At 41.5% G+C, this 12,021-nt stretch overlaps 1 protein-coding gene across 1 annotated transcript; it reads right to left on the minus strand.

Annotated features, from left to right (window-relative positions):
- Positions 1-4,124: 4,124 nt before the first annotated feature.
- On the minus strand, positions 4,125-11,457 carry LOC133802081 (uncharacterized). Its single transcript, XM_062240327.1, has 4 exons — positions 11,409-11,457; positions 5,373-5,534; positions 4,879-5,270; positions 4,125-4,810 (listed from the first exon to the last, which is right to left on the minus strand). Exons 3-4 carry the CDS (start codon positions 5,230-5,232, stop codon positions 4,310-4,312), a joined length of 855 nt encoding a protein of 284 aa, XP_062096311.1. The 5' UTR covers positions 5,233-5,270; positions 5,373-5,534; positions 11,409-11,457; the 3' UTR covers positions 4,125-4,309.
- Between the last annotated feature and the right edge of the window lie 564 nt (positions 11,458-12,021).

Here is a 12,021-nt window from a genome sequence, read left to right on the forward strand (position 1 = left end):
GAAACCCCATTCTTGCTAACCTATGGAATCGAGGCAGTCATTCCTGTAGAGACATGACTCTTTTCTACAAGATTCGAGCACACGACAGATGCAAGAAACTGGCAAAACATAGGTCACGAGCTTGACATATTAGATGAACGAAGGGAACAAGCATTAATAAGGGTCGCAGCCTACCAACATAAAGTGGCACAACACTTTAACAAGAATATCAGAGTTTGACAATTCAACGTTGGTGACTGGGTCTTAAGAAGGGTCTTCCAAAATACAAAAGAAGCAGGAGCTGGAAAGTTGGGTCCAACATGGGAAGGGCCCTATAAGATTACCAAAATAGTAGGACAAGGTGCATACAAACTTCAAGCATATGATGGATGCAACATAAGTAACACCTGGAACGCTGTTCATATAAAACAGTATCACTTCTAAACTCTTAACTCTAATTTCTAAACAAGTACTTAATCTTTATAATTATTTTAATCACAATATTGACTTAAGCATCGGAGGGTCGACGACTTTGCCGTCGACCACACCCCCTGACATTTCAGGATTCGAAGACTGGCCAAGGAAAGCCAACCCATGACTACCCATTAAATAGGATTCAAAGATAATAGTCAAGAGGGTAGCGTGCGATGATCCATGTATCAGAAGTCTGAAGTGAACCTGGACGAACACCTGATAATGCATAAGAATTCAGACTCAAAACAAGTCCAAGCATCGCCATATAACATACCAACACTTGGACTGGGGAGAAAAGAGAAGGTCGTAGAAATGCTTGAGAAGACCATGACAATAATCGTAGAGACAACTTATGACGATTCAAGGTTTGAATATCTTCTTTCGAAACTTGACTTTAGTTTTCTCAGCAGAATAAAAATATTGATTATGATTATTGTCATTTTACAATAAAATTTACACTTGGTCAAGTCTTACATACAAAATCAACCATTCCTCTATTGCCTGACCATCCCAGATGGATGGATTACCCTAAGTTGTCACTCCTTGTTACATGACCATCCCCATATGGAGGGATTATCTTAGGTTAGCACTCAATTTTACATAACCATCCCTAGATGGATAGATTGCCATAGGTTGGCACTCCTCGTTGCATGACCATCCCCAGATGGATGGTTAACCCAAGGTTGCCACTCCTTGATTGTAATGCCCCGGATTCCCTATTATGGTTAATGGCTGGATTAGTAGGCCGGGAGGGCCATAACTGTCTAATTATGCCATTAAATGTGTTTATGCATGTTTATGAGAATTATATTATAATGTGATGTTAAATGCATGCACGTGAGTCCACATTTGTTTACAGGGGTATTCTGGTAATTTGGCCTGTTGAGGGTATAATTGAATACTTGTTTGTATGATAACGATATATTGTGAGACCACATTATAATGCGGATTGGTTCGAGTATTCCGACATGAGACGATCTTTAAACATGATTTATCGGTTTGGTCATAACAGGTTTGAGCTCGGGGCTCGGGGCTCGGGGCTCGGGGCTCGGGGTGAGTCTCGGGGTGAATTTAAAGGTTATAGCGTTACAGGGGATTTTAGGGTAACGGGTTATGAAATATTGGTGTTTGGGGATGTTGAGATTAGCGGGAATTGGGAAGCGTTAATTATGATTAACGGGTTAAGCTAGAAGTACCAATTTTGCCCTTGGGGTGACTTTAGAGGCTTAAGATGACATAAGGGCATTTTGGTCATTTTAGGGAGGATTTATATGATGTTTAGTGGCTGAAGGCTGTAGAATAAAACAGAACAAAAACAGGGGTTTGCCTCTCCCTTACCCGTACCTCATCTCCTTCATTGCTCCTTTGGTGGTTTTGTGTTCTTGGTGATAATTCAAGCTAGGGAAACTTAAGGGCTGGATTGGAGACTTGTTTTAGCTTGTGTGGGAGGTCCAAAATCAGTTCTAAGGTGAGTTTTAGCCACTGGTTTTTATACATGCTCTGTTTTTTCGTTTTGGTTTTTAACTCATGGTTTTTGATGTGGGGAGTGAGGATTAAAGGGAGTTTTGGTGTTAGTTGATTGGGGTTTAGTGTGAGTGAGCTAAGGTTGTTATTTGGGGGTTCAATTACATGTGTTGGAGGAGGTTTTATGATGGTTTGAGAGGCTGGTTTGAGAGGGAAAACGCAGGGTTAAAATTCTGATGCGTGTGGCCGACTTAGCTGGTCTGGGCTGGGCGCCGCGGCGCATCAGGGGAGCGCCGCGGCCCTTGGCGTTTGGCAGAGGGAGAGTCCTCTCTGTTTGAGGGCGCGCCGCGGCGCAGAAGCAGGGAGGGCCGCGGCCCTTAAGGACAATTTTGCCAAAATGTTGTTTTTAGCTTAGGGATTCAAACCTTAGGCCTCGGGGTTGGACCTAGTGCCCGGTTGGGTAGTATTTGAGGTCTCGGGGGGTGGGATTTGGTTCGGGAACCCTCAGTTATCATTTTTATTGATGAATCCTATATTTTGGTTATGACCAGGTGACCGTCGAGGAATTTAAAGGTTGATCGTTCTCAGGGGTCGTTCATATAATTATTCTCACTTGAACCAGAGGTAAGAAAATGGTGTTTGAATACAGTTGCACCCTGTATAGGTATATGACATGCGTGGTTTGATACTTGAGGCATGTTGGTTGATATATGTGGACATGGATTGCATATTAGATGCTATTGAACGCTGATTACCTGCTTGAGACACTGACTAGTCAGGGACCGACTCTAAAGTCGAGAATCATGCATTGAATGGCTCTATAGCATTAATGCCAGACCGACCCTAGGGTCGAGAAACTTATAAGCGCTTGCCTGGCTTACAACCAGATGAATATAGCCAAGGTATATGACCCCGGTGACTGTTTGTCACATGGCTAAGGGACGTTGTCCATAGTTTCGACTCCAGAGTCGTGAGGAAGGTTATGTTGGTGACTAATCACCTTGCACCTGTCCTAAACGAATTTATAAATGAATCACTATTTAGTTAAGCCCTGGTGGCCCTAACGTCACACGGCTGGAAGGAGCGATGCTCATTATTGTGACTTTTGGCTATTGTCACCTATTTGTTGGACTGATAGTCCTAACTGGTTATTATGATCGTTGATGATATTATATCATGTTTTGTTATGTTTTCTTGCTGGGCCTCGGCTCATGGGTGCTATGTGGTGCAGGTAAAGGGAAGGAAAAACTTAGCCAGCCTTGAGTGGAGAGCTTGGGCGATGTGATGTACATACAGGGCCGCTTGACCGCCACGGTCAAGGAGTTCTCAGAGGGACTAGGGGTTTTCCCTATTTTTGCCGCTTAGGCCGGCGGAGATTGTATATATGGAACTGTAGCAACTCTTTTGTAACTTGAACTACTTGTAAACATTTTAAAAGGCTCATGAGCAGTTAATTTACTTAATGAAAAGTGCCCTTTCCTTTTTACTAGTTTTACACCATAACCTGTTAATGACACCTAGATCACGTTTTTAACCAAAGGACTCGGGTACCGGGTCAAATTTCCGGTTCACTGTAACTGTTCTGGGGTAGCCAGGGCGTTACATTGATACGTGACCATCCCGAGTCGGATGGATGGCCCTATGTTGCCACCTCCTTGTTACGTGACCATCCCTAGACGGATGGCTTGCCCTAGGTTGGCACTTTTTTGTCATGCGACGGTCCCCAGATGGATGGACGGATCCCGGATGGATGGTGGACACCAGTCAGATGGATGACCCTATGTGGCAACTCCTTGATACGTGACCATCCCCAGATGAGTGGATGACCCTAGGTTGCACCTCCTTGTTACGTGACCATCCTCAGATGGATGGCTTGCCCTAGGTTGGCACTTTTTGTCACACGACAGTCCCCAGAAAAATGGACGGATCCTGGATGGATGGTGGACACCAGTCGGATGGATGGCCATAAATAGGCTATCTGACACTCGATGGTCCTCAGACCAATGAATGGATCTCTGACAGATGGATGATGAATAGCTATTGTTTGTCGCCTAATGCCCGATATCATTGTAGAATACTACCAATGGTGCCATATGAGATAATCACATACCACCTGTAGAGGACCATGATCACAATCACTTTATGCTTGGTCAATTTCTATGATATTCATTAAACATCAATCACAGTTGACTACCAACATTCAACTGTAGTGAAAAGCATGGTTTAACATAGAAAAACCTCAACAATACAACAGAGAGCACAGTTCAACATTTAAAAGTCTCAACAACCAACATCATAATGTTAAACCAACAAAAGAGCAAAGCATAAAAAAAAAAGAAACTAGGTGTTGACAAACTAAACATTGTCCAACCGAGAAACAACGCTCGACATACTACTGAGTCACCTCAGAATCAACAATGGACTGATGCTCAACAATATCCCCAGCGACATGTCCAACAATCTGGTTTCCCCCATCCTCATCTTGAGGAACACTCGTGCCAAGCCCAGGACCAATAGACCCCCCGTCGGTAGGACCAGCCTCATCCTCAAACATACCAATGTAGAGTTCCAACTCTTCGTCTACCTTCCAATCCTTAGACTTGCCTTCTGTGAACTCTGTCAACAGTTCTTTACGAGCTTTCCAAATGGCCTTCACCGCAATGTCCTCCAGCCGAGCACATAAATCACTCGAATTCTTCTTCTCCTTAACTAGTTCGCTCTCTTTATCCTTTAGTTGCCTCTTCAACTCTTCGTTTAATTCCTTACTTGCCTTAAGCCTCTCGTCAACTTTCGTAAGACTCGACCGAAGCTCGGTGTTGGACTTTCTAAGATCACAGTTTTCCCTTCTGAGGCATTGATGGTCTCGATGAATATGAATCGCATTAGAGAGCATCTGTAAAAAAAAACGAGTTAATGCAAACAAAACATACAAAAATGAAATAAGTAAAATAGGTTGCTTACCCGATAGGCTCTAGACACCAAATCATTGGATGACTCAACAGATCCCATTTCCTTCAAACGAGTCTCATCACGAGGACACAAGAGGGCTTTGACATATCCTTCAATAGACAAAGGGTTCGAATACACACAAGTATTCTTTGGAATAATGACAGAGATATTTTCTTCCTCCTCATCAAAATCAACCCTAAGCTTCTTGCTTGATCCTCCTCCTTCGATGGCCTTTGAAGAAGCAATACTCTTTGAGGGCACAGGGTTTATTGATGGCTCTATAGCCGACGAATGACTTTTCTTCTTACTCGCCGCTTTCTTGGCTTTTGCCAAGGCTTCAAGACCAAAAGGCATTTTGAATGACATCTTTTTCGAAAACTTATCAGCTAGATTACGTTCTTCTTCTGTCAGATGGTTAAGAAGAATAAACTTTATACCAATCAATTCTAAAGCTCGCTTCAACAAAAAAACAGGAATTCGACCATCCGGTCCAATAATAAGATTACCTTCACTCCGCCCCTCAACTTTGCTCCAAAGAAAACTGGAAGTCAAATTTGATTCCTTCAGCAATTTCTTCCAACTTCGTTGTTTTTCAGGGATTGCTAAAATTTTCTTCTAATTCTGGTAACTATCGTATGACAGAGTAGGAAGTATGGTCAATTCTTTATCTACAAAAATAAAAATACCAACATTAGGATTTCAATGGGTTGGAAACAAAAGACACAAGAAAAATAGGTAAAATAATCTAGCATGAAACACCTACCTAATACCCGCCAACTAGTAGGAAACCTATCGGCTCCAGGCGAGAACATTTCTTTTCCATGGAAGAAACAATAGTATTCTTTCCATCCACAGTCATTGGATTTAATATTACAAACCAAGGACTCGTCTTCATTACGAGACACAAAACTATATCTTCCTTTCTCTTTATCATGTTCTCTCACTGTGTAATGATCACGAAACTCTACTAACTCAACACTCATCCTGAACACCTCAGTAAAGCTTTCGATGCCTAAAAGCACTCTCCATGCATTAGGCATTAGCTGACTAGGGGCTATCTGATACCAGTTAAGTACTTTTGAAACAAAAGGAGGGAAGGGGAACCTAAAGCCTTGATGAAAGGTGTGCTCATACAGACCACACCAACCAGGGGTATCCCAATCGACCCGTTCAACAAACCTGGGTAACCTCATCTTAATATTATGAGGAATACCGAAAGATAATCTCATCTTAGCTAAAAGGGGAACTGTTAGTTGGGTTTCAGGATTTGCCCGTAGAATACCTTGTGATCGGCCAGAAAAGCTTGGCCCATCATCTTCACCAACCAGTTGCGCCAAGATATAACCCATCACAGGAGCTTCTTCGCCAGGTACCGCCAACCCGACGACATCATGGTCTTCAATATCCCCACCATAATAATCATCTACCACTGTAACAGGATTAATAGGCAAAGCATCTAGGACATCATCACCAAAGTCGCCATCCATATGATAACCTGCTGACCATTACTATCAGTATCGGAATCTACCTCTACAAATGCGGGGTAGAATGCACTCCCGACGCTCGACATAAACTCCTATTCATGACATAGGTTGTCAAAATCTTAAATATATATATATATATGATATTGCAACACAAAAAGCCTAAGTGGCTATTTCGCACAACACATTAAGGACATAGAACCTCAAAGGCTCTATTCTCACATAACGATTCCCCTGGAGACACCATGTAACGCCCTGGATAACCAAGACCGTTACACTGTGTGTTTAAAGTAGTGCAAGACTTGCTAATCAAGTCATTCAGACAAAGTGTAGACTCTATACCATTATCAGAGTAGGAATAAAAAGATTTTGGTCACAAACAGGCTATTTTCATTAAAAATGACGGTTTAATACTTGGAGACTCAAGATAGGGTTTAGATGTCTTAGTTACAATAAATTCTAGAAATTACAAATAGTTCAAGCCACTCTAATGGAAAAATATACATTTTAGGTTTCCGTTCCTGTACAATTTCTCGACCGTGGCGGCCGAGCAGCTGACGATGTACACCTCGCCCCCAGAGCTCTCCAACTCATGGTCGATTCAGCCTACCCTTGCCTTTACCTGCACCACGTAGCACCCGTGAGCCAAGGCCCAGCAAGAAAGCATAATAACATAGCAAGATCAGCAACACTTATCAAATATTTCACAAAGCTCAACCAAGAATTCAATATTTCATAACATTCATCCAAATAGTGATAACAGTTGTCATCCAGACAGTCAACCAACTATATCCATAACACAATATTCACATGTATAATCAGTAAGTTATCATATCCATCAAATAACATTCAGGGTTGGCGCCCTTAGTCGCACCCTCTATTTAACACACTGTCTTCGGCTCATTAGGGCCGCCCCCAGTGTAATACTCACTGACTCTGGCCAGCTTAACCGAGCTCAGTGACAAATAAACTGCCTCAGCTCCCAATGGCCGAGCCGCGCCCCAGTGCGCAAATATTGATTCCGACACCCTTAGGCCGGTAATCGCATGTCCCATGGCATAATAACACCATCTCACGACATGATATACAAATGTTGGGAGCTCTTAGTCCCATCGTGTCCACATGGTTAATCACATTCACATAACAATGCATACAAACATAGGGAACACTTAGTCCCAACCTAACCACATACTCAGGTGCAGCTTTCTTACCTTTGGCTTTCAAACGAGCTAGTTATAAGCGATGCTCCTTGAGCGCGATCCAATCCCCGAGCCCTAGCTTACCACCTAGTCACAACCAAGATAAAGGATACCATTAACAATCTTAAATGAGCTTCTAAACCAAGTTCCAGTCCTCGGAACATTGAACTTCACCAAATATGGTAAAAGACTCAACCCCGAGCACCCTAGGTTAAATTCCCATGCCTAAATTCTCAAAATCCCAAAATCCCTTAAGCGCCGCGGCATGGCCCCTGACAGAACCCTCCATGGGCACAAAAACAGGTAAGGGCCGCGGCATGGTCACCCAATACTCATAAACATGCATTCTCACACTATTGATTCACATAACCTCCAATTATGCCCTCCCGGCACACTAATCAAGGTCCTTAAGCCTTATTAGTAATTTTGGGTCGTTACACACCAATAAAAGTGTCCCATTTTAGCGCGTAACACTTATTCATGATCCACCAAAGTATTACAACTCAGTTCCCTACACTAGGGACAACCTAAGGGGTACTCCCTTTTTTGTCACCCAACGTCAGGAAAAGAAGTTTTTAGGTGGCACATCCCCACGACCGTCCTTATATTTACTAGGTACACAACATGGAGGTGCCCCCTCATCCGGCACTCGACGATCCCTAGACGGAGAAACAACTTGGGAGTGACCCTCTTTGGTATCCTACAATCCCTAGACGGATAAACAACTTGGGAGTTTGGTACCCTACGATCCTAAGACGGATACACAACTTGGGAGTAACCCTCTTTGGTACCCTACGACCCCTAGACGGATAAACAACTTGGGATTGACCCTCTTTGGTACCATACGATCCCAAGACGGATACACAACTTTGGAGTGACCCTCTTTGGTACCCTACGATCCCTAGATGGATAAACAACTTGGGAGTGGCCCTCTTTTGTAACGACCCAAATTCGCTAATAAGGCTTAAGGGCCTTGATTAGTGTGCCTGGAGGGCATAATGGGATTTTGTGTGTGACTTTAATGAGTTTAATGCATGATTATGATTTAATGCACGTTATATGACTATTTGATTATTTGAGACGCATGACTTTGTGAATTAGTATGCATGTAGACCTGATTATCTTAGAAAGAGCATATTTGTAATTTGGCCATTTTGGGCATGACTGTGTTGATATCTGTGATCTGTGACTCGAGACGATCCTAGGATGAGCGGGTTGGCGGAAAAGTCAAAGCGGGAATCTATACCCGGCTTAGGCTAAGCCTGGGGAGTTTAAATGAGAATTTGGAAAATATATTGAGGTTAATCTTGATGATGAGGAATGTATAATTGGTGATTAATCAGGTATTGGGTAGCGAGTGGGAATTATTAGGAACACTTGAGGAATTAGTGGGAATTTGGTAAAATGACTAAAATGGCCCTACATGGTTAATAAAAGGTTTAGAACTAAGGAGGAGGGCATTTTGGTCTTTAGGCTTGTTAGAGATAAGTTAAAGGGGGCTTTATACTTAGTGGAATTAGTAGAAAAGAGTTAAGGCTGAAAAAGAAAGAAAGAAGGAAGAAAAAGGAAAAAAGAGAAAAGCTGAAGGGTTTTGTTCCAAAAGAATCGGTTTGTGGCTCTCCCACCATTTCCCTTCATTTTTCTTGGAGTTAAGCTCAGTGGAGAGCTAGGGTAGGCTGAGCATCAAGGATCCTAAGCTAGACTTGAGGATTGGCAAGGGATTAGCAAGATCACATCAGAAATTTGAGGTAAGTTCTTGGAGATTTCAGTTTTAGGGCTTAACTGGTTTGAGCTGTGTATTTGAGCTAAAAAGATGGGATTTTTGGGGAAATCAGGTCAAGGTTGTGAAGGAGCAAGCTAAGGAGGTCTAGGGCTCAACTCAAAGTCGAATTTCCATCCACGGTATGATTTCTAAGACCTTATCTTTGATGTTTGAATGAATTTCTGGTTTTAGGGTTCATTATGGTAGATCTTGAGTTTTGGGTTGCTTGAGCTTGGGGTATGAGTTCTTGGGATGCTTGGGATGAGTGTCAGGTGTTGATAAGTTTGTTTTTGGGTTTGGAAAAGGTTTGGACAAGTTTGGGGTTGAAATGGTTGAAGGAAAATCGCAGAAACGATTTTTGGGTGTGGCCTGGCTGCAACTAGCGCTACAGTGCTAGTCTTTGGGCGCTGTAGCGCTAGCCCCTGTTTCTGGGGGGTGTGGTTCTGCTTGTAGCGCTACAGCACCCTCTTTAGAGCGCTGTAGCGCTGCACTGTTCACAGAAGGGGATTTTTGGGCTTTTGTTGAGGGTTTTGACCTAGGGTTTGGGGCTCGATTCCACCACTTTGTTTTGGGGATCTAGGACTTCCCAGGGGCTCGGGATTGGTCCCGAGGCTAGGTTTTGGACTTGAGGTTTGGTAATGACTTTGACTTATGGATTTTGCTTAGGTAAGCGCTAGGGCTCAAGTAGGATCGTGCTCGAGGAGTCAGGTGATCAAGGCTATCGAATTGAAATGTAAGAAAACCGTAACACCCGAGAACAGGGCATGGGCCCACAGTGATATTGCAGGGCACGGCCCTAGATTGTATTATGTGCAAATGTATAACCTTAAATGAATTATTATATGTTTGAATGATTATTTCGAAACGTACTATACGTGTGATTATAATGAAATGAACGGCTAAGGCCGAGAGCGGTGAAGGCCGAGAACAGCCTTGGGGCCGGAAGTAACACTTAGCACATGGGATGCTTATAGCCAGGGTGGGACCCAATGGATATATGAGTTATCCTTACGGTAAGGACCGAGACCCCAGGCTTAGGTAAAGCCTCTGGGGCGGCATGGCCGTGCTTGTTCAGTCTGATGGTTTTCCTATTCATCAGTGGATTATATGTCAGCTATATTCTATGCATATGTTATATATTGTATGAGTTTTCTTGCTGGGCTTCGGCTCACGGGTGCTCTGTGTGGCAGGTAAAAGCAAGAAGTCAGTCAACCGGCCATGAGTATGGAGAGCGTGGGGGCGGCGCGTACATGTTCGGCCTGCCCGACTGCTTTGGTTGGGGGCATTTTGTATATGGTTGTATTAACTTATTCTTTTGATAGTTAACCTGGTGTAAATCTATTTTTGAGTTGTAAATATTTTGTAAACCTTATTTTTGGGATCCCAGATGTTTGATACTTAATGTTTTCAATGAAACTAAACATTTTCAAAGAGTACAGCCTTAAACTCTGGTTTAGTCACACTTTTGGTTTTAGAAACCTCGTAGAGTCAGTTAGTTGCACAATTTCCATTTTAAATTCACTTAGTAATGGCTCTAAGGTAGTAGGGTGTTACATCTTTGGTACACTACAATCCCAAGACAGATGGATAACATTGGGTCCACCAATTCTAACTCTCTACAATCCCCAAATAAATATGTGATATCAAGACTAGCTCCACCAAATTGTCTCAAACACTTAGTCAAATTTTGGGCAAAATACTTGCCAAATCAAAACCTAGAAAAAGCCCACAAACACCAAAGCCCATAAACACATTTTCAGTTTTTCCCATTACCCATTTCATATCAAAAAGCAAAGAAAATCAAGAACATCAAGGATCTCAATATAATTCTGAAAACCCTAAAAATACATTTGCAAAATGTGCCCAAAATCTCATCATGGCCGAAAAACTACTCAAAATCTAAAATATATATATAACTATTATATATACCCAAGTCTTCAATATATATTCATTTGCCCTATATATATTTTTATACCCATGCAAGGCCGACGTTCAATTATGCTCCCCAAACTTTCTTCGAACTATGAAGTTGACTATTTCAAATGTGGTATAAATATATATATATATACATATATATATATATATATATATATAACTCACCTGGAAAGAAATGGTCTTCGCGTCTGAAGAAAGCTTCTCAACAACTTCACCAGAAATCAACAAAAGAATAAATAAATAAATAAAACCTCAATGCTTTATATATAATGATAAATACGAAGTGGTCTCCAAAAAGTCAAAGAGGGATATCAAACCAATCCACATGTTAGAAGATTCTTACGCTATGTGTGTCTATATTCAAATACTAAGGTATTCAAATATGTGTCAAGCAACCAAGCGGACACCTAAGCCCTTAAATTTATCTTTACTCAAAAAGGTACATCTTGAAATCTAGCACTAAAAATCAAATCAAGACACACATAACCTCACGGTAAGACCCATTCTAGTTAGTAAATGAGTCTTATTATATATATAATATAATAAGACTATTATATAATGAGTCTTAGTATGTAATGATTCTCATCCCTTTCATTACTTATTTAAATATATATATATATATATATAAATAATTAAAACACAATTATATTTATTTACCAGCATTACATTTATCCTTATGATTAATATATGATGTACAAATTCTTGTCTTTACATAATTATATATATATATATGTATATGTATTTATTATATCATAAATATATTTACTATATAATAGTT

The sequence above is a fragment of the Humulus lupulus genome, chromosome 9, assembly GCF_963169125.1.
Source record: "Humulus lupulus chromosome 9, drHumLupu1.1, whole genome shotgun sequence".
Classification (NCBI taxonomy): domain Eukaryota; kingdom Viridiplantae; phylum Streptophyta; class Magnoliopsida; order Rosales; family Cannabaceae; genus Humulus; species Humulus lupulus.

Coding starts and splice junctions, on each gene's coding strand:
- LOC133802081 (XM_062240327.1), bottom strand. CDS start 5,232: ATGTCATTCAAAATGCCTTTTGGTCTTGAAGCCTTGGCAAAAGCCAAG. Junction 4,811..4,878: donor TGGTGTCTAGAGCCTATCGG/GTAAGCAACCTA, acceptor TTTTTTTTACAG/ATGCTCTCTAATGCGATTCA.